General features: G+C 35.5%; 2 protein-coding genes and 1 long non-coding RNA gene across 3 annotated transcripts; 1 reads left to right on the top strand and 2 right to left on the bottom strand.

The window, feature by feature from the left end:
• Positions 1-240: 240 nt before the first annotated feature.
• Positions 241-15243, bottom strand: LOC133286710 ((+)-neomenthol dehydrogenase-like). Its single transcript, XM_061484167.1, has 6 exons — positions 15234-15243; positions 8391-8449; positions 7937-8183; positions 7290-7349; positions 745-924; positions 241-618 (listed from the first exon to the last, which is right to left on the bottom strand). The coding sequence occupies exons 2-6, from the start codon at positions 8408-8410 to the stop codon at positions 241-243; spliced, it is 885 nt and encodes a 294-aa protein (XP_061340151.1). The 5' UTR covers positions 8411-8449; positions 15234-15243.
• LOC133286717 (uncharacterized) lies at positions 4571-5313 on the top strand. Its single transcript, XR_009748164.1, has 3 exons — positions 4571-4593; positions 4693-4756; positions 5187-5313. It is a non-coding gene; the product is annotated as an uncharacterized LOC133286717 (long non-coding RNA).
• On the bottom strand, positions 9483-24056 carry LOC133286713 ((+)-neomenthol dehydrogenase-like). Its single transcript, XM_061484170.1, has 6 exons — positions 24025-24056; positions 18778-19024; positions 18557-18613; positions 12562-12579; positions 10606-10785; positions 9483-9970 (listed from the first exon to the last, which is right to left on the bottom strand). Exons 1-6 carry the CDS (start codon positions 24054-24056, stop codon positions 9593-9595), a joined length of 912 nt encoding a protein of 303 aa, XP_061340154.1. The 3' UTR covers positions 9483-9592.
• Positions 24057-24132: the final 76 nt, after the last annotated feature.

Raw genomic sequence — 24132 nt, 5'->3', positions numbered from 1 at the left:
AGGGATAGAAAAGCAAGGTCTAGTGTCAGCGTGTTTTGATGTTGACTAACCAATTCTCGAATGGTTCATTATGTCACATTGGTACAAGTCTAGTTTCATTATTATATGAAAAGCAAGTTTAAAAATCAGAATAAGAAGTTAATGTAAAGTTTTTGTGAGTGTAAATTTGCCTATAAGTAACTAGGCTTTCATATATTATTCCGTTCACTGATTTTCTTGTTTCCTAACAATAATCCTTGTTCAAAATGATCCCTCTTCACTTTGAAAGAAAATGAGGCCAGAAGGACCAGCATTAGATAGCAGTGCCAACCTCACAGCCCCTTCAGCACCTTCATCAGGTGTTAGAACACCAGTATTGTGGTTCATATCCGTTTTCACAAAGCCAGGACAAATAGCATTGATGCAGAATGAAGGGTACTTCTTAGCCAGAATCCTTGTGTAGGCATTCAGGGCAGCTTTTGAGATAGCATATGCAGACATACCGAGAGGCCACCCTTTGGTTTCTAGTGAACCTTCTTTAAAATCCTTTAGAAATTCATTCAAAATATCATCAATCTTTTCCTCTGTAAGGTTTTGAACATCACTTAGTACTTCCTTAGGCCATCCATTTGGTATCTTCTGCAATAGAAATTACATGAGAATGAGCACCATCTTCAATTATTGAACCATTTTTTAGACATTATTTCTTGGACCTTTTTCACAATGTAAACAAAGAGGGTAGCAAAAGTTGCTAGTATCATATACCTCCAGCCTTCCCATGTATGCTGAAACATTGACAACTTTTGGTGAGTCTGATAAGTGGAGAAAGGGAATAACCATTTTGGTCAATTCCTTGGCTCCATGGTAATTTGTTTTAAGACCTGCTTCAGCTAATTCATAGTTTTCAGTTACTATTTTACGCCAATCAACATGGCCAGCATTTTTCTGAAACCAAAATCAAGAGACTTGATTTCTTTTAAATGTGTTCATTAGGGAAAATACAAGTGCAAGGCTTGAAGCGGATTTGTTAATTGCTGATTGAAGTTATGTACTATCTGTCAATCTCTATATAAATTGGAAATATAATTTACCAACATAACAGAATTGTGCTTGGTTCACACAGCAGTAAGAAATCAGTCACAAATTATGCTTAATGCAAAGAAAGGAAAAGCATTGGAAGTGAATTTGTCATCAATATATTCATATTCATTCAATCTCCTCAGCTCACAGGAAATGTAATTCTAATCTTCTTTCCCCAAGTCCTAGTGCTAACATTCAACTTTCTTGTTAGGCATTGGTTAACAATATTCAACACAAATGCATGATTTTAAGCTAACCTAGATTTCATTAACAATTACACATCATTTCCAATACTATAAGGGTGTGCATGACAACCATTCTGTTCCCTAACACTGCTTCTGAAAAAGAAACAATTTTTTTCTATTTCTGTGCCTTGGAATAGTTTCTGAGGAAAAAAAATGTGTTTGATAATATGTTTTATTTTTATTCCGAGAATGAAAATTGTGTTTGATAATGATGTGCCTCTGGCATATGTGGTTTTTCAAGTTAAAAATGATAAGTATTAAGTCATAAAAGAGCAGTTTATATACATATTTGCTTATTATGTTGACTTTTCCATTTCAATGATATTTCTCACCTAATTGTTATGTTTATATAGGGAGAAAGAAGGAGAACACGAAATTTTAAAAGATTGTTGGCGTGAATCCGCGCAGGTGGTGGTGCTGAGCTGCACCAGTCCTCCTGGGCCATTGTCCAGAGTTTTGGCGCGATCCTGCGCCATAGTGGCGTGATCCAACGCTAGTCTGCTAGGTTATTTTTTAGAACTTTGGCGCGATCTTGCACCATACTGGCGCGATCCCGCGCCAGTTTGCGGGAAAACATTACCGTGTTTTGAAGGGGCAAAATTGGAAGAAGCGCGAAGGGTAATATAAAAAGAATTATTAAAAGACAGAAAAAGGGATCAATTATCAAAGAACCGTCGTGCTTCAGAGAGAGAGTTCTTGCGAGGAAATCTTGTTCATCCTTTCTTCTTCCATCTTCTATTTACAGTTTATGTTGAATTTTTGTATGTTAGCCAAGACAATGGTTGGCTAGTACTCTTTATTGTAGTTAGGGTCACAAACCCTATGTGAACCCTTGTTACAACGGATTGATTTATATTTACTCTTTTATTTATATATTTATATTCATCTCTACTCTATGCGTAATTGCTATTCTCTTTGTTAGAATTGATCAATCTAATAGTTGATGATAATTTGAGGGTTAGAGACCTAGATAAGAATATTGGGATTTTGATCTTGAAAGGGAGTAGGATAACGATTTGTATGCGTGCTAGGAATAGATGTATATATTATTGCAGATGTTTAATTTATCGTGCTCATTGCTTAATTCCATGAGGAACATTGCAAGGAATTGAGGGTTAGCTATTTAATATTCTTAGATGATAAATTATCTGAATATTTATTTAGATGAGTATTTTAAATCAATTCAGAGTAAAAAGTGGGGATCATATGGTGAGTGCACTCTAGCTACAAAGCTTTCTTATATTTTTTTTAAATATCCATCTCTGTTTTATTTTTCATAATAAAAATCCAAAAATTCGTTTTTACCTTTAGTTCTTATTTTTACTCAATCCACAACATTTTTCACAACTATTGAATTTCTTTTCGTCTTAAAGGGAACAATTATTTGATATTCGATCACAATCCTTGTGGAAACGATACTCTTCTTATCACTGTATTACTTGTTCGATTGGTATACTTGTCAATACATATCAAATAACACAACAAATAATAGAATAAAAAATATTCCTATTAAGCATAAAAAAATTTCGGATCATCACTTTCCTTTTCATATGGTGTGGCGGCGGCGGCGGCGATGGTAATGGTGGCGATGGTGGTGGTTGTAGTAGTGGCGTCGTGGTAGTGGTGATGGTATGGTGGTGGCAGCGATGGCAGTAGTGGTGGCAATGGTAGCGGCGATGGTGGTAATAGTGACAACGGTGGTGGTGGTAGTGGTGGTGGTGACAATGATGGTGGTAGTGATAATGGTGGTGACAATAATGGTAGTGGTGGTAGTGGTGATGATAGTGATGGTGGTGGTGACGTAGAGATGGTGGTGGTGGTGATAATGGTGGCAGTAGTGGTGGTGATGGTGATGACATGGGGGTGGCGGTTGCTGTGTCGATGGTGTAATGATGGCATAGAGGCGGCGGCAGCGGCTTTAGTAGTGGTGGTGGTGGTGACGACAGTGGCTGCGACAATGGTGATAATGATGACATGGTGATGGTGGTGGCGACGGCGGCGACGGTGGTAGTAATGGTGGTGGTGATAGCAGTGGTTGCAACGATAGTGATGACATGGTGGCATCGTGGTGGTGGTGGCAGTGGCTACGATGATGGTGGTGGTGTTTGGTAATGGTGGTAGTGATAATGGTGATGATGGTGATGGTAGTGGTGGTGGTGGCTGTAACGTAGAGGTGGCGGTGGTGACAGCTATGGCCGCAGCGATGGTGGTGATAACGGTGGCGATGGTGGTGGTGATGATGATGACATGACGGTGGCGGTGTCGACTATAATAGCCCATCTTAATTAATTAGTAAATCAAGTGTAATTAATTAATTAAGCATGTTTTACTGAGTGAAATTAAGTATAATGCTTAATTAAATGAATCTGAGTCACTTTGGAGTTAAAAAGTGTACTCAGTGAGAATTAAGGGGTATAAATGGGTACTGGCAAAAGTACCCAAAATATAAAAATAAAAATAGTAATATTCCTAGAATAATATTCCAGACTTTTGGGTAAAGTTTGGTAATTATTGGAGTTGAATAGATAGACGAACCAATACCCGCTTAAAGCCACTTAACCTATGTTAAGTGACTAAAAGCCAAAGGAGCCCCAACCCCCCCCCCCCCCCCCCCCATTTTTCCCGTCGCCAGAAGAAAGAAAAGAAGGAGAAGGAAGAAGAAGGAGAAGGGGGAGAGGGAGGAAGAGAGAGAGGAAGAGCAATCCTCCACCGATTGGAGTGATTCAAAAGCCTAAACCACTCTAAATCTTCCCCTCTTTCATAATCTAAGCTTAGTTTTGAGTGAGGAGCATTGCGAAGAGAGATATTGCCTCTCAAAAATTCGACCATTTGAGTGATTTTGGGGTTTTGGGAAGTTCAACCTCCATGGGAGCTTGAGGAATGCTCCTTGCTTGGTTGTGCAACCATTGGTGGTAAGATTCTACCCCTTGAACCTCATAATTCCTTGAAATTGCATAAGTTAGGGTTTATGAATAGTAAATTGGGATTTTGATGAAATGTAGTTGAATTTGCTATGTTCTAGGAAGAATGAGACTTAGTGCATGTTATAAGAAATGCTAGGAATGGCATTTAATCGGTGAAAATGAGCTTAGATAGTTATATGACTATACTTTGAATGTTGCAAGAATATGATACTTGGTTGTGAGTTTTCTTGCAATGATGATAAATGGTTTGGCTTGGTTGATTGATGATTGGATCCTTGTGATGTCTAGGATTGAGACATTTGGACCAACCGTGAGTGATCAACCGCTTGAGCAAGCTATAGAGCTTGAGTAGCTCATTGGAATTGGTAAGCTCATACTTGTGTTGTGTTTTGAATTGAGTAGTTGATGGTTGATTGTGAAATACTCTTGGATGCAATGTGTTGATTGCATTACACCATGTGTAGGTGTTGGTTTTGGAGTAGAGTATTGTTGACATTGGTGGTGAACTAAGGTTGCTGAAGCTTTGAGGTAAGCCTTCGGACCTTGGGTGTAATTCCCTTGATTGTTCCACCAAGCCCTGAAAGGGTAGTGGTGATTATAGTGTATATAAATGCAATAAAATAGTGTAATGCTTTGTTATACGTATGTGTATGCATTTGGTGTGGCATAGGATGGTGTTTCCCTATGTGGGTATGTTGCATGACGATGCGTAAATCATACTTGGTAGTTAGCTGGCCAGTAGGACTATTTGCATCTGAGTTTCCTTAGGACAGCTTGAGAGCTCGAGGGACTTCTCCTGGAGATGTATTGCACTTTGCATAGATATGTATTTACTGCATTATTATTGTTATTGCTATTACACTGATATAGACTGTGGGGTGGAGAGATGCTCCAAGGACCCCTGGTTTACTGGATATATTCGTATATCTCACCCCGTGTTGTGGGGACCCCCTTTCAGGTAAGGATGCTGCAGGAGCCTCTGGTGGCAAGTGGCCATATCTGGATTATGCATGAAATGTGGCATTTCTTTTGAGATTGTACATGTTGTTTTGTAGCTCACATGTATAGAATTAAATGAATAGGCAATGCTAGATTTATGATTAGTATATTGGAATGGACTTAGCCTATGCTCATGCCTTTGGTCATCTCTTTTGTTGATGGGAGCCAAGGGAATGATCATAGTGTTTTGTAAGCTAAGTTTCATGATTTTGTAATGGATATGTAATGTAAATGATGCCTACTTGAAATTCAATATATGCATGCTTGTTATGTATTGAGTTATTGAATTGGTTGGGCTGAGAATCAATTAGGTACCTTTTGTTTAAATTGGGAAACGATGAGAAAACAAAGGATATGCTGCCCAAATTCTAGCTAAATCTCCTGATGAGAGGTTGGATGAGTGCTAGGATTTAGTGTTGGGGCATGGACAATTGGGGTTTGGAATGGGGATGCATCTTCCCCTAGACTTGGACTTGAAGAAAGTGGGAATTGGAATTCCCTGGCAGCGCGCTTCAGCGCCCAGGAGCGCGCTCAAGCGCCCTGCTGCCCCTGTGAGTGCCAATGCATTCGGCCTCCTCGCGCTGGAGCGCCCAAAATAGGGCTTAAGCGCCCAGGATTGTGCGCTGGAGCGCCCTGGCTTGCGCTTAAGCGCCCTTTGCTGCAGAAAGATGGGATGCTTACTGTCCCCTCGAGTTTTAGCGCCCAGGGTGGGGCTTAAGCGCCCAGGATTGCGTGCTTGAGCGCCCTGGTCCGCGCTTGAGCGCCCTTAGCCACTGAAGGAGGAGATGCTTCTGTCTCTGCGCGCTAAAACGTCCCAATGGGAGCTTGAGCGCCCTGATGCGCGCTTAAGCGCCCATCCACACTGAAATACCTGATGCTTCCTGCCTCCGTGCACTTAAGCGCCCAGATGGAGGCTTTAGCGCCCGATAGCGCGCGCTTGAGCGCCCGGTAGCGCGCTGAAGCGCGCGGGGCCTGTGACCAACACTCTCTTGTGTTTCTTCCGATTGTCATAACTTGGGTTAAAGTGCTCCGATTTGAGCGCGGTTTGAAGCCACGCATAGCAAATGAAGAGATCTACAATACAGTAGAAGTTGTGAAATAAATAGGAAGTAAATTAATGGTTTAAAAATGGAATAAGAACATGATGTTAAGCTTAGTTTATCTGATTCCGCAAGGTAATACGGTTATGATCACGAAATTGGGTATTATAAATTCGGCATGTTTTAAAATGAAAAATTTATCCGGATTTTAATTGAACCCATGTGATTGTAACTGCGCTTAATATCATAATGCGATGTTAACAAACCGGTTCTAGAATGGGGTGTTACATCGATGGTGTAGTGGTGGTAATGGTGGCATAGTGGCGACGGCGACGACGACGACGGTAGTTGTGGTGTGGTGATGGCGGTGGCTGCGACAATGGTGATGATGATAACACGGTGGGGGAGGCGGCGGCGGCGTTAATGGTGGTGGCGGTGGCGGCGATGGTAGTGGTTGTAGTGGTGGTAACAGCAATGACAGCAACTATGGTTATGATGATGACATAGTGGCAGCGGTGTAGTGGTGGCGGTGGTGATGGCGGCAATAGTGGTGGTGGCAGTGGCTACGATGTTGGTGAGGGTGGTAGTGATAATGGTGGTGACGGTGACAATAGTGGTGGTGGTGGTAATGATGGTGGTGGTGGTACGACGATGGTGGCAGTGGTCGTGTCGAGATGGTGGTGGCGGTGGTGATGATGGTAGTTGTGGAGAGTAATTGAGAGAGATAAGTGTTTCTCGTTTTGTGCCCGGGAACAAAAAAGCAAAAAAAATTTGATTCTTTTTTCTGTTCCCCAGCACAAAAAATTAAATCGGTTCATCCCGGGAATAAAAAAATAAACCGTTTTTACCAAATGAGTTTACTATTCATTTCTGTTCACGGAAGCCTAAATTAAAAAAAAAAAATTGATTTCGGAAAGGTTGTCAATGGACACCTTTAATTATTCAAAAACTATTTTAAAGTAAAACTTCCTTTACTTTTGAGGTAAACACATGAAGGGAGGGAAAAAAGTTCATACCATAACATCTGCAGCAGCCAAAGCCTCACCGTCTACATTTGCTCCAGGTATCCCTGCATTGTTAACCTAGACAAGAATCCATGTTTCAAATATTTCCTCCGTGACTCAAATTATGAAGGTGAACTGAAAACTATAATTCACAGATGGAAAAATTATGATAGAAATCCCACAGATAGAACCAGAAGGTGCCCTATATTTTCTTAATTGTAAGGTACCCCTGAAACTAGGATATAATTCTTAAATACAAACCAGGAAACAAGAAAAATGTAGGCTACTTGCAGAATAAGGTATGCATCATCATTAGAACAAGTTTATGTTGATATTTGATTGTATAAAATGGTAAAGGTGACAGCATATCATTTTTAAACGAATTCAATTTGAGGAACATAACCAAATTCAGCAATTTGAATCAAATAAATAGAACATGTATTGGTAAGAGCTAGAACCATGAATTTGGAATATTGACCATAGTAGCAACATTGTAAGTACCAACCCTCAGAAAGAAAAAAAGAAAGAAAAGAGAAAACTGATTCTTTTATTAAGTATAGGGTGAAAGTTGTTATTATTTATGTTTATTCTATCAACTCTTACATTACAAAGGTAGATGATAAAGTAGAAACACCAAAAAATAAAAGCCACCAGAATCTTCTTACCAAGATATCAAGTTTACAAAATTGGGTCCGGATGAAATCTGCAAGTGATGCTATACTTGCAGAATCTGTGACATCAAGTTGATGAAAAACAACATTGCCAGGCAGACCAAGCTCTTGGAGTTTCTCAACAGATTCAAGACCCCTCTTCTCATCTCTGGCTGTTAGCACCACATTGATCCCATTAGAAGCCAATTGCTTGCATATTGCAAATCCTATTCCCTTATTTGCTCCTGTGACAACAGCATACCTAAAAACCAGTTGAACAAGTTAAGAAAAGAGTTTGTGTCGTTCTACTTATACGGTGCTTACTTAGTCTTATTCCTAATCATCGCAGGTCTTAATTACTCATCACTCGCACTTGAATTTCTTACAAAGTCATTATAATTATGTTAATATAAAACTTTGGTTAATTGCAGGGTACATTGAAGACAGGGATTCCAAGGAAAATGGTTACCTTTTTGTTGCTTCTGCCATTGTTCATGAAAGAGGGAAGTGCCTAAAAATATGAAGGGACTAAAACAAACTGCAATTAAAGTATGGTCTCAGTTTATATATCTTTATGAGTTTTAATTATGAATCTCCACACCATCAAATTCTAGTTGATGTTCAAACAACAATATCTTTTAAATTTGTCTTTTATGGAATTTTAACGATATTATCAACAAGAACAAGTGGTGTTGGCCCACATTTTACTTTGGTTAAAACGGAACGAAGTGCTCCCACCGTCGCATCTTTATCATGATGCGGCGGCAGATATCAAAGCCATGTATGTAATTAAAATCAAACATTGGACTTCAAGTTGATTATTTCAACATATCACTATTTCAAATTGTGAAACTCTTCTCTTTATACAGTCACAATATTGGTGTTGAAGCGTTAATTTGAAAAATAAGAAATAACTCCGACTTGGGATTAGTATTATAACCAAAGTATTAAAATTTATGGGAATATTAGAGACGACTCGCCTTAAAGAAATAATTTGGATTTATATAAAAAAAATAACTGGATTAATCCACCAACTATCCAATGTACAAATAGTTGGTAGTTTTCCTTTTTTTCCTTTACCCAAAAACCAACCAAAAATCTCCCTATCCTTATTTTAGGATGAAACAAATTAGAGGAAATCATCTTCCTGTTTTCTTTTAAACAAAAACATAAGGAAAAACTATATGCATACAATAATATCGTATATTTAAAACATTTAGCTTATAGCATTAATGGATCCTTTTTTTCTCATATTGCTGGAAACAAAATTATCTTATGTCACCTATTATAATTTAATTATAACTATGTAACTCGAGAAGTATATAGTTATAATATCAAAATTGTTTTTTTTTCTCTCTCCACGTCAGCCGATAACTTATGAATCGAAAAAAAAACTTTAATATTATAACTATGTATTCCCTGGAGTACATAATTATAATAGGTGACATAAGATACTTTTTTTTTTACGAAACATACATAAGAGTATGATTTCCCTACATTAATATGCAACAACCATTATGTATTTAAACACACTGTAGACAAATATTATTTCACAGCACAACCAAATAGTTTTCATATATCTACAAATTATTGTCTCAGACAATCACAACAAGAAACTTAGCTAGTACCAGAAACAGATATAATAGGGCCAAAAGTATATAGCCATATCCATCAAAAGGAAAACACCTCATCCCTTGAAAACAAGAGGCCAGAAGGACCATCATCTGGCAATAATGCTAGCTTAACAGGACTTTCAGCACCTTCATCAATGCTTAAAAAGCCAGTGTTCTGGTTTATATCAGTCTTGACAAAGTCAGGGCATATACAATTTATGCGAAAACGAGGGAACTTCTTAGCCAGCATCATTGTATAGGCATTTAAAGCTGTTTTTGACATGGTGTAACCTGAAAGAAAACCTGGCCAGTTTTTTGTTTCCAATGATCCTTCTTTGTAATCTTTTAGAAACTCTTTAAGCACCTCTTCAAGTTTTTCATTTGTAAGGTTTTCAATGTCACCAAACACTCCTCTTGCCCATTCATTTGGTATGTACTGAAACCACAAAAGCAGAAAAATAATGAAACCTTATTCTTTTTTTTTTCAAAGGTTGAGAGCTAAAAAAACACCACATATTGTAGTTAGGGTTTAGTGCGTGTAAGTTGTGTGACTTACACAAAGTTTGACCGGTCATATTTTGTGTAAATCTGAAAAGTTACTTTCTTTTTTTTCACTTTACACGTCAACGATGTGACTGGGGAGAGAGAAAAAAAACGTAACTTTTCAGATTTACACAAAATATGACTGGTCAAACTTTGTGTAAATCACCTAAAAGGGACACAAGCTTGTGTCCTTTAAAACGATACTTCCTTTTTCCCTTGTAGTTAATACATAAGTTTCCATGTTTTGAATTGGAGAACTACAATAAGAAGTTTTAGTCTCAATGTCAATTCTTTAATTTCATCCGTCTAACGATTATAATTTATATGGAATTAATAATTAATTAATGAATTTAATTCAATAAATTATAACTATTGGATGTACGAATATCAACAATTAAAATGAGAAGTAATACTCTGTATTCTTACCGGAATGAAAAGACCATTCACCTTTGAAGTCACTTTTTTCCAAACAAAATAAATCAAAAATTATAAAATGCATATTTTTTATCATTGAGAAAATAGGTTTACCTTCAATCGTCCTATTATAGCAGAAATATTGACAATCCTCGGTGAAGTGGATAGTTGGAGCAGAGGAAGAAGAGCTTCAGTTACTCTTTCAGCACCAAGGAAGTTCGTTTTAACGCATTCTTCAGCTAGCTCATAATTCTGACGCACTACTATATTCCAATCCGATATTTCACCCCTTTTCTACAACAAAATTAAGTCATACCATTTAGTGTACTGGGAAATTATGTAGGATTTAATTAACAAAAACCAACAAGCTTTTAGAGCTAGAAGCTACTCAAATTGAAAACACAAGGGATCGGAAGGCCAGATATTTTATGCAAACATGGATGCAAATAGTTTTATTTGTCTTCCAACTACTTTGGGATAAAATTGATATTGATGTTAATATTCATGTGTCCGTCAATTAATGATGATTGATATATCGAACCTATATTCTATCCATCTAATTTGGGTTTGATTATTGTTGAGATATATAATCCCACGTTGGTTGTATGTGCAACTAATGTGGAGTTTATAAGGTCTTGGGCACTCCCACCCTTTAAGCTAGCTTTTGGGGTGGTGTATCCCAAGGTTTTTTACATGGTATCAGAGTCTCGTCGTCCCCCACTTTCTCTTGTGGAGTTTCTTAGCACAGGTAGGCTGGGCCCTGTTACATTGTCCACTCTTCAAGCCCAGGGCCTGTTACATTGTCCACTCTTCAAGCCCAATGGGCTCTCGTGTGAGAGGACGTGTTGAGATATATGGTCTCACATTAGTTGTATGTGCAACTAATGTGGAGTTTATAAGGTCTTGGGCACTCCCACCCTTTGAGCTAGCTTTTGGGGTGGTGTATCCCAAGGCTCTTTACAATTATTAAATTATCCGTGATATATCATCTCATCATAAATTCTCAATGAGATTGCTGATTTTCAATCATAACGAGACGTGATCTTTCCCTAATTTAAACTTTTAATTTAAAAAAATTAAATATTTATCCACAGGATCAAATGGTAATATGGCTGAATGAGATATGCCAAAGAAGAAAAAAAGGAGGGGAGGGTCATCCTTGGTCATAAGCCCCCAAAATATTATGAAAATATTTCATTTTATCCATAGTTTTTTTTTAAAATGAAAATGAAAAACATAATCTTGAACTTGATCTCTCAATGAGTTATGAGTGTTCTTTTTCTTTGGTTTTGAAACGTGTTAGATATATAAACTAATTTTGAAGTGTAGCTTTAACTTTCAGTTATCTCTTGAGGAAAATCCGAACACAAATCCTGTGTGTCAAATACAAATATGCTTCTCTATACAATAGCTAAATTTTGTTAGAGTCTCTTTGTTTTTTGTCCGTTAGAAAATTCAATGGTCTTTTAAGTTTGATGTAACGGCCATGTGCTGCACTAAAGTTGTTTGATGAGTCTTAACGGTATCATAATGAGTCAGTTTTGGGTAGTATAATGAGTCATTAAGTTAGAGTTTATTTGGGTGTAATGTGTCTCTTAATGTTATGTTTTTCAGTTTTAGTTTCTGGTTTATATTAAGTTTGAGTCAGTTTATGAAATTTGTATTCCCTCTTCAAACATTGTGAGTTATATTTCTGCATCTTAATTTTTCTCTATCAGTGGTATCAAGAGCCAGGTTGAGAGTTAAACACGTGAGGGAATTGAGTTGTGAAAAAAGAGTAAAGTGAAGAGTCATGGCCACAGATTCTAATTTTGTGCAAGCAGCCCTTCCACGTTTCGATGGTCATTATGATCATTGGAGCATGTTGATGGAGAATTTCCTTCGATCCAAGGAATATTCGGATGTAGTTACTAATGGTGTTGTTGAACCAGCACTAGCAGAAGGAGCTCAGTTGACAGCAGAACAACGAGCAGCTCATGAAGCAGTAAAGTTGAAGGATTTGAAGGCGAAGAATTATCTCTTCCAGGCCATTGACCGTTCTATCTTGGAAACCATTCTTTCCAAAGAAACTTCCAAGGATATTTGGGACTCCATGAAAAAGAAGTATCAAGGCTCTGCAAGAGCAAAGAGGCAGCAGCTTCAAGCTTTACGCTCGGAATTCGAAACACTTCGAATGAAGTCGGGAGAATCAATTGCAGATTATTTCTCTCGCGTGATGACCATTGTCAATAAAATGCGAATTCATGGAGGCAGGATAGAAGAAATAATTGTCATAGAAAAAATTCTTCGATCATTAACAGCAAAATTTAACTTTGTTGTTTGTGCTATAGAAGAATCTAAAGATATAGATGATTTGTCACTTGATGAATTGCAGAGTTCATTGGTGGTGCATGAACAGAAGTTCAAACAGGAAGACACAGATGAGCAAGCATTAAAGGCTTCTACCGATACTCGTTCCAACAATTTTCAAGGAAGGGGTAGAGGTAGAGGCAGAGGTAGAGACAGAGGCAGAGGCAGAGGAAGGTCTACTAATTTCAGAGCCAATAATGATCAATTTCAAGGCAGAGGCAGAGGCAGAGGAGGAGCCCCTGATAAATCCAAGGTAGAATGTTTCAGGTGTCATAAATTTGGTCATTATCAATCTGAATGTTATACTAAGCTGCCAAATAGCAAAGAAAAAGGAGAAAGTTCAAACTTTGCAGAAAAGGAGGAAGGTGAAACCTTATTGATGGTTGCTAAAGATGAAAAGCAAATTGAGCCAGATGTTTGGTATGTGGATACTGGCTGTAGCAACCACATGAGTGGTAGTAAGTCTTCTTTCTCTCATCTGATTGAAAATTTTCAATCTACTGTGAGTTTTGGTGATCATTCTACTGTGAAAGTAATGGGAAAAGGTGACATTAAAATAAAAACCAAGAATGGTTTTGTGGAAACAATATCTAATGTATTGTATGTTCCTGATTTGAAAAGTAATTTATTGAGTGCTGGCCAATTACAAGAAAAGGGTTATGTGATCACTATTAAAAATGGTGTTTGTGAAATATATGATTCTGTTAGAGGTGCTATTGCTGTTATTCAGATGAGTTCAAACAGATTGTTTCCATTAAAGATTGAAGGAATCCAATCTAGTTTAATGGCTGAAATGAAAGATCCTTCATGGTTGTGGCATTTTCGCTATGGCCATTTGAGCTTTGGTGGGTTGAAGACGCTCCAACAGAAAAATATGGTGACAGGCCTCCCTCAAATCACAATTCCTCATTCCTTAGTATGTGAAGAATGTGTTGTTAGCAAACAACATCATTCTGAATTTGCAAAAGGGAACTCATGGAGAGCAAAGAGAATTTTGCAATTGGTGCATTCAGACATTTGTGGTCCAATAAATCCAATTTCTAATGGAGGTAAAAAATATTTAATTACCTTCATTGATGATTTTTCTAGAAAAACGTGGGTTTATTTTTTACCGGAAAAGTCATAAGCTTTCTCTACATTTAAAAATTTCAAAGCTCGTGTGGAGAATGAGACAGGAAGGATGATTCAGACACTTCGCACAGATCGTGGTGGTGAATATTGCTCAAAAGAATTTGAAGCTTTTTGTGAAGAACATGGCATCCGAAAAGAGCTTACAACTGCGTATACACCACAACAAAATGGTGTATCAGAGAGGAAGAATAGAACCATCCTCAACATGGTTAGAAGCTTGTTGGTAAGAGGAAGAGTTCCAAAGACGTTTTGGCCAGAAGTAGTAAACTGGTGTATTCATGTCTTGAACAGAAGTCCAACCTTTGCAGTTCGAAATATGACGCCAGAAGAGGCTTGGAGTGGGAGAAAACCAAATGTGGATCACTTTAGAATTTTTGGATGCATCGCATATGCTCATGTCCCGGAACAGAAAAGAAAAAAACTTGATGACAAGGCTGAAAAATGTGTCTTTCTAGGTGTAAGTGATACATCTAAAGCATATAAATTATTTAATCCACTGACGAAAAAAATTGTGGTTAGCAGGGATGTTGTTTTTGACGAAGAAAACACTTGGGATTGGAATATGCAGCAGCCTACCGAAGTTCTTTGTGATATTGATTCTGAACAAGAGCAAATTTCAGCATCTAGTATGCCTGAAAATTCGTCCATTGCAACTTCTTCAGCTAGTCAATCCTCACCAACAGTAGTTGGAGTTAACGAAGAAGAAACTCAATCTCTTCGTCGTGTTAGAAGAAGGCCTACTTGGATGGAAGATTATGAGGTAACTGGAATTGAAGATCCAATTACTCACTTTGCTTTGTTTTCAGAATGTGATCCCGTGACTTTTGAGAGTGCTGTCAAAGAAGAAAAATGGCGAAAAGCAATGGATGCTGAAATTGATGCAATTGAGAGGAATGATACTTGGGAGTTAACTGATCTTCCAAATTGACACAAAATCATTGGTGTGAAGTGGGTGTTTAAAACAAAGTTAAAGGAAAATGGTGAAATTGACAAGCACAAAGCACGCTTGGTTGTCAAGGGGTACAAGCAACAATATGGGATTGATTATACAAAAGTTTTTTCTCCTGTTGCGAGACATGATACAATCAGGTTGGTGGTTGCATTGGCTGCACAAAATTCTTGGCCTATTTACCAGCTAGATGTCAAATCAACATTCTTGCATGGGTACTTAGAGGAACAAATATTTATTGAACAACCCCCTGGTTATGAGAAAGTTGGAAATGAGCATAAAGTTTACAAATTGAAAAAGGCACTTTATGGACTAAAACAAGCCCCTCGAGCTTGGTATAGTCGCATTGAGTCTTATTTTCTTAAGGCTGGTTTTATAAAGTGTCCTTATGAACATACACTCTTTGTTAAGATTGGTGATGAAGGAAAAATGCTTATTGTTTGCTTATATGTAGATGATCTTATATTCACTGGAAATTGTGATGTTATGTTTGAAGAATTTAAAAAGTCTATGATGAATGAGTTTGAAATGACTGATCTTGGTATGATGCATTACTTTCTTGGCATAAGTGTAGCACAATCAAGTGATGGAATTTTTATTTCTCAAAATAAATATGTGGAAGATATTCTAGACAGGTTTCAGATGAAGGATTGTAATCCTGTGCACACTCCAGTTGAATGTGGCTTGAAGTTACATAAAGATCATGGAGGAAAGAAGGTTGACAGCACCTTCTACAAACAAATTGTGGGAAGTTTGATGTATCTCACTGCAACAAGACCAGACATAATGTATTCTGTGAGTTTAATTAGCAGGTATATGGAAAATCCTACAGAAATACATTTGTTGGCTGCCAAGAGAATCCTTCGCTACTTGCAAGGAACAAGAACTTTCGGGATATTTTACAAGAAGGGTGTAAAATCTGATTTAGTGGGATTTACTGACAGTGATTATGCAGGAGATCAAGATGACAGGAAGAGCACATCAGGTTATGTTTTTATGATTGGTACAGGTGCTATTTCTTGGGCATCGAAGAAGCAACCAATTGTCACTTTGTCAAGCACAGAAGCTGAATTTGTTGCTGCTACAGCTTGTGCATGCCAAGCCATTTGGCTAAGGAGAATTCTTGAAGAACTTCACTTCAAGCAAGAAGGAGCAACTTTAATTTATTGTGACAATAATTCTGCAATTAAATTGTCAAAGAATCCAATTTTACATGGGAGAAGCAAGCATATAGATGTGAAGTATCATTTCTTAAGGGATCTTACAAAGGCTGGTATAATTGATCTTATTTTTTGTAGAAGTGAGGATCAAGTTGCTGATTTGTTTACAAAGCCTCTCAAATATGTTGTGTTTCAAAAGCTCAGGGGATTACTTGGCATATGTTCCATGGAGAAAGTCAAAGGAATTGGAGTAAACTGAATTTTTCAAGAACATCAGTTTAAGGGAGGGAATGTTAGAGTCTCTTTGTTTTTTGTCCGTTAGAAAATTCAATGGTCTTTTAAGTTTGATGTAACGGCCATGTGCTGCACTAAAGTTGTTTGATGAGTCTTAACGGTATCATAATGAGTCAGTTTTGGGTAGTATAATGAGTCATTAAGTTAGAGTTTATTTGGGTGTAATGTGTCTCTTAATGTTATGTTTTTCAGTTTTAGTTTCTGGTTTATATTAAGTTTGAGTCAGTTTATGAAATTTGTATTCCCTCTTCAAACATTGTGAGTTATATTTCTGCATCTTAATTTTTCTCTATCAAATTTTACCGTTGACGAGAGGAGTTGTAATTTTTTTTTTTTTGGTAACATGAGGAGTTGTAAATTTATTATGAAGGTGAGAGGTTCAAAATCTAAAAACTATCGCATAATGTTGTGACATAAGAATTATATTTATTCCGTTGGTGATTTAATCGTCGGTGTCTGGTCGTATATATGAACCAAGCCAAACAGTCTATAAATATAATATTATACATATTTCGCGAATAAATATAATATTCGTATTGTTAGTTTATTATTTTGATTTTCTAGTTCTAAATACTATAATTCTTTTTTTATAATTAATACTCCATCATTATTGGGCAAACTTAATTACCTTATTCTATCAACATTCCTGAAACAAACATCAGCTTCACGTACTCTCTTGTAATCCTTTTGAATATACCTACAGGCTACAACCTTATTCTATTTTCATTGTTGTTTTTTTAAAAAGAATTTGTTCCCTTAAATCCTATTATCTCTTATTCCCCCTTCTTTTCTCAAGGCATGCATGGGAAAGAGTTTAATATAGCATTGAGTATGACTAAAACAAATCGTCTAAAATATTATATTTAAAAAGCCTAAATGATAAACATGTAAGCAACGATTTCACCAAACAACTGAAACCGGTAATGATGAACCTTCAATAAGTTTTATATATTTCTGTAACACACTCTTTTGTAAGAATCTTTTGGATTTGATGCATAGACAATGCATTAGGTTCGTACATATGCTGATTTAATTTTATTAGAGAACAAGGGACAATAAGAATCGAACTCGTAACTCCAGATATATAATATATATATATATATATATATATATATATATATATATATATATATATATATATATATGGGAAGGGTTCTTTTGACTCCAGAGTAATCAAACTCTTCATATCAGCCGTTGATGAACGATAATCAATGGTTGTCATTTATAGTATAATTAATAATTAATTAATTAATATAACTTCTTAAATTACAACCGTTAGATAGACAGAAATCAATGGCTAGGATGAGGAGTAAGAATTATAAGTCTTACTCTGGAGTCAAATGATCTCTCTCCTATATATATATATATATATATATATATTTGTAATATTTACGGAGGCTCTAGTATTATGATAAATAATTATCTCATCTTACAACTTAAGATGATAAGTAATAGCCTTCAACTAATATTAAATTATATTTCTCTAACGAGATTACCGTCTGTTTGATTAGGCGCAGATCCCCGTCTGTTTGATTAGGCGCAGATCGAGATGTTCAATCTAATTAGGATTGGTTGATTTCTATAGAATCTATATGTCATCTCTCAAGTATCTATAGGGGAGATACTTCAAAGACTAGCGGATCACAGTGCAAGTAGTCAGGACGGATGTGTACACAGTGACAGCTAACAAGAAAGAGTAAGTCACATACTTGTTGGTTTTACCTCTTATTTATAAAGTTTAGTCATTGATATATTTTGGGGGTCCAATAATACTTGATCCACTGATGATATAATATGATTAATATCTTTTGAAAATCTTTCATTATTTCTCTTTTAACTATCTGCTCTTGTTGGATCTTCTAGAATATGGGTCCTTAGGCCCGTAACACCGTCATACTAAGCAAATTACATTAATGCGAACTTTCATCGGAAAATATTTTCTCATTTTAAAGGAGAAAATTTTTCTTATGTTAGTGACTCATAATATAAGTGGGGTCCACAAAATAGTGGAGAGAAAAAAAGTTTCAAGGTGGGACCCACTTATGTTATGAGTTACTAACATGAGAAAAAATTTCTCCTTTAAAAGGAGAAAATGTTTTCCCATCTTTCTTATATTGATTCCATATGAAATTTATTTTCTGTTCTATCATTGTGCTTTCTATTGACAAAGAAGGAACCTTACCTGTCTAAGAACATTTTCTCCATCTACTATTCCCCCAGCAACACCTGCGTTGTTCACCTGCACCAATATTATTTCAAACATATTTACATTCACCAAATAAATGAAATAATAAAAAAGTTATGGTTCTTAATTTGTCCTTTAAGAATTTGAAGCCCATTGGTTCCAAATGGAAAAACTCTCTTAACAAATCGAAAGAAGGGAATGAAAGTGTCCTATGATACCAAGATGTCAAGTTTCCCAAATTTAGTTTTGATAAAATCTGCTAAAGAAGCAACACTGGCAGGGTCAGTGACATCAAGTTGATGAAAAACCAGAAAGTCTGAGAGACCAAACTCTTTCAAATTTTCCATGGCTTCCAAACCCCTTTTCTCATTTCTAGCAGTAAGCACCACCACAATACCAATTGAAGCCAATTTCTTGCATATTCCATAACCAATCCCCTTATTAGCTCCTGTCACTACCGCAAACCTAATTAAGAAAGTGAATACCCCGTTAGCTGCTGAGAAGTGCCACAACTTTTTATTTACTATTAAATTTATATTTCGGTTTGTACATGATTATAATAAAAAATTTCAGCATAGATTTATATATGCATGGGATACGATATTCTTGCTACAAAATAATGTTACTAGCAATATTACTACCATATATTAACAGTTGATTTCCATCAATCAACGGTTATTATTTTCATAAATTAAACTCATAATTAATTATTAATTTGCAATAAATGATAACCGTTGATTGACAGAAATCAACGGTTAAGATATGGTAATCATATTGGTACTAACATTATTTGGTAGTAACAATATTATATCTCTTTATATATAACCTAATAGCCTTTTTTTTTTAGGTTTACGGGTATTATTTTCAGCTTTTATTCTTCTTAAAAACATAAGTTTAGCTAAACATAATTCTATAAAAACTCTTGTAATAAATAAATAAATAAAAGTTTGGAATCATTATATTATTTTCTAATTTTATCCTTATTCTATTTATCTTTTACCCTAATATTGACAAATCATTCTGTGTCCCCTATTCAAAATCCTATGAATATCATCAAAATTTTATATAATTACTAAATAACTTTTAACTTTATTTTTAATTTTTTTTTTTTAAATAGTTTTAAAAGTAACATTTTTTTTTGGGTTCGTTTTTTCTTCAGTTACTGCAGATAAGTTATCTGCAGTAAGCCCAATACGATGTCGTTTTGAGACGAAAATCATGATGTTTTTATAATTTTAATTTATTTTAAGGTTATAATAGTCTTTATATTTATAATTTTTTAACATTTCAATACCAAACCGACGTCGTTTTGGAAAAAATACAGATAACTTATCTGCAGAAACATTTATCCCTTTTTTTTATATAAAAAAGTAACTTTTAACTTAAAATAACATATCAAACAAACAAGCTGTGAGTATGAGATTAATGATCACACTCCTAACATTATGAAAACTCCTTAACCTGAATTCAAGTTTTCAGATATATTCTATAATTAAAACCTTGAAAAAGAAAAAAGAAAAAAGAAAAACACAAAAAAAAACACAAACATTTTGGGAGTATCATTTCTCTATACCTTTTTCCTTCTTCTCCCATTTGATGATCTCTTGTTTCTTTCCTCGCTTGTGGTGAATGCACGGTATGAGATGGTTTTGGACTGTTTTATCAGCAAAATATTAGCCTCTAAATTCTTTTTATAGAGAAACTGCTAGCTCATTTATTGATCTTGTTACTTTTTTTAAAATTACAAAGAGGCATGTACATAGAAAATTGGGCAACATTATATAAAATATGTTCTCCGTACACAATAATTGGATCATTACGAAACCATATATATTGCGAGAAACGAATAACGATAAATTAAACTGAAAACTGATAATTGTGTTTAGTGGTCCCCAATGAAAATCAATTAGTTATGACTACATCTCTATTTTTAGCCGTACAGGGACCAATATGGATCATGTTAAAAAAAAATGATGTGGTTACGTGAGACAATTATAACCATATAAAGGTGAATAAAAGATTATGATGTAGTAACTACCTATTTTAATATTTTTTTACTTTCCTATTTTATCACCATTGATCCACCTTTGTATGCTTATGATTCTCAAATAACCATGTCATGTAATTTTCAATATGAGAGGATCCATTTCCGATCAATAAATAATTGTAAATTATTATTATTTAACAATAAATAATTGTAAATTATTATGCATATAAAATTATAAAGATTTGATTAAATAGTGTTTAGAAAGTAATATGATTGGTGTAATATATTAAAAGAATGAGTAGCGGTCTTGCTAGGCAAAAAAATTAATTTATTGCATTTTAAATAAAAAAATTATGAATTTGTTGCTATTTTGAAAATAATTACGCATGTATTGCACAATGTCACGCCCAAATTGGGCGTCACAGGTCACGCCCATGTAGGCGTCACCTCCACGTGGGTCACGCCTAAATAGGGCGTGACTTGTGATGCTCAATTTGGTAGTGACACATGCAAATATGAAGCCCAACAAGGGCGTGAATGGTGCAAAAATATCTATATAAACCCTTATCACTCTATACACTCTTCACAACTCTTCTCTACCATCAAGTCTTACATTTACATACAAAATTATTAGCTTAAATATAGTCTTTTATTTTATTTGTTATTCCATTTTAAAATGAGTTCACATTCTGATTATGTTCATGTTGTGTTATATTACAATGGTAGGAAGGTGGAAGGACGACGAAGTGTAATGTTTGAAGGTGAAAAAAGGATGACACGTATCAAAAGCAACTCAATAATTGACGAAATGCATCAGAGAATTCGTCAGAAGTTAACTCTTCAAGGTAACCAATGTATCACTCAAATCACCACGAGGTTATGGCAATCTGAACAATACATTAATTTGCAAATGGTGGATGATGAAGACGTCGAGATGATAATGAAAGAATTTTTCAACAAGTCAAGGAAAGATTTTTTGGAGTTGTATGTGGACATTGTCGGAGCAGAGGAAGTAGTTTTATCAGTGAGGTCAGTTGCTTTAAATTCTCCAAATCATGCATCTGTGAAACTAGTTGTGTCTCATGTGTAACGTGTGTCAATTGGTTTAATTAATAATAAAAGAGGCTTTATGGTAATTGACGTTTCGCATTAATGATAATTGACGTTTTAACGTTTTGCATTATGGTAACGTTTCGCATTAATGATAATTGATGTTTTAACGTTTTGCATTATGGTAACGTTTCGCATTAATGGTAATTGACATTTTGACGTTTCGCATTAAGGGAAGTTAATTAGAAATAACTGTGATAGGCCAGTTATATAATAGTTTATATGGTCAGTTTTCACATAAGGGTATCTGATAGAAAACAAACGTCCTTCTGAGTCTGCCTAGAAAAGTTGTATCCTATCCCTATCAAAGAAGGTACAAGAACGGTGAAAGGGTTAAGGCTTAGAGAAAGCATTCTACTGTTAAAGATCTTCCGCAATTATGGAGAAAGGTATGTTTGTGTGAAACTCATGAATTCTAAAGATCCTATGTCATGTTCTTGACTGATTACTGTTGAACACGAATCATGAATTACTGATTAAATTGCTTACATGTGGTATCAGAGCATGTGTTTAAGAATTTGTGTTTTTCCATAAATAATTATGAATGCATTTCTGATACATGAAAAGTCATATAAAATTAAACACCAAAGAAAAACTTGATTTCCAAAAGTCAATACATTTTGGAAATTAGGAAATGAATATTAAAGAAGTATCATTATTACTAATTAAGCACATCATCATTACAGCGACATAAATAGACTTGGAAAATAAATATATGCATAGTCGGCAACTGGAAACAAGTTCATACCATGCATCCCCAGGGATTATTTTTGTAAATCAGAAGATAAACGATAAGTATATATATTTCTAATGGAAGGACCACTAATGGACCCTCTAGGCCACCGTAGAAAACACCTACCAATTGATGAAAGTGCTGAAAGTCATGTAAGTTTAGAATACTGCAGGATAGTACTCCTTCTGGCCTCATATTTTTTATTTTATAAACCACATTTACCTTTCACATGACGTAATCTCGTACGAGTCGAGAACATTCACATTATAATAGAGCTAATTCTTTAAAGAATTTTTTTTGCATTCACAAAGACTTAAATCCAATATCTTACTTAAACGAAATCAAATATGTACTACTTGAACCAATGAAACCAACACCTTTTTATGATCGTGACTTTTCTAAAAAAATATTGAATTGTAGGTATCATTCAAAATTTTATAAAATCACGTCTTGGATAAGTAACTATATTGAATGTTCTTCTTGTACTGCCATAACATTTGTCTAATACAAGGAGATCCCCATTACTAATTTGAATTTTGAGCACCGGGAAAGCTCCAACAGTTTAGACTATAATCAACAATGTTCCTTAACTTATATGTTTGTTGTTCGGTTCAAAATAGAGCGTATGACAACCTGGGTTAACAAAAGATACAGTCTTGGCAACACAAATCAAGCTAAACAACTTAGACAAAAAGAACAGCAAGATACATCATTAAAGCATAATAAAAGCTGAAATGGAAATGGCCATAAAGGCCGAGGTTAAACTCGAGAATATTCTCAAGTTTAATCTACTTTACAACACATAAAGAATATCAAGCCCCCATCAAAGGAAAACATGCAGAGCAACACAAGAATGCCAAGCAATGTCAATGCCAAGCAATGTCAATTAAGGGATGGACCTAGACATGTCCGAGGTGCAAGAAAAACATTATAAACGGCAACCTGAACACTCAAATTATCAAACTCTGGGCAACTATTTTGGACCCACTCTGTGGGCTCATATCTTAATAATATAACAACAAGTGGTAGATTAAATAGATAAGGATAATCTCATGGTCCTATCACTAAGGGATAAAAGATAAAACAATTTATCATATCTCCAATAGTCCCAATCCTATCAGGACTCTATACTTACTGGTAATCCTTTCTATAAATAAAGGGTTAAGTCTCTCAGGTACACACTCGGAATTCCCTTCTCTCTTATCTATTATCTGTGTGCATACACCTCATGTCTTATACGTCTATGGTTAGTGTGCACTTATTGATACATTGACTATGTGCCCATACAATATCTCCCTGATAGATATCCTTGAGCGCAAAAATCCCATATTAATCTATCACCTACGTGTGAATATTAATGGTCTACCCAAGAATAGGTTACTCAGAAGTAATAGACAGAACAATTCAAATCATAAATAACAAACCATAGCTTTCTCCTATATGCTGTGGAAAGAACATTATCGTGAATCTCTGCAATTTTCCATAACAAGCTCATGAAAATTCCCTCCATTTATGTGTCACGTGGCACGTTCTATTCTTCTCCTAATGCATGAACCTTTAAAACGTTAACTCTGAAATTTTACAGAAAACTCAAACTCGCCCTCATATTCATATTCATCAAGTATCCCTGCATACCTTTTTTTGATATAAATACAACTCTTGCTCATTCCAAATTGAGAATGTTATTGTGCGGCAGAGCGCTAATTCCTCCTTTCATTTTTAAAATAATTGTTAATTTTAGTT

The sequence above is a fragment of the Gastrolobium bilobum genome, unplaced genomic scaffold, assembly GCF_033153095.1.
Source record: "Gastrolobium bilobum isolate Gb01-03AN ecotype WA unplaced genomic scaffold, APGP_CSIRO_Gbil_v1 utg16848, whole genome shotgun sequence".
Taxonomy (NCBI): Eukaryota; Viridiplantae; Streptophyta; class Magnoliopsida; order Fabales; family Fabaceae; genus Gastrolobium; species Gastrolobium bilobum.
Note: the sequence above shows the minus strand (reverse complement) of the source record. Positions and strands in the feature narration are given on the sequence as shown.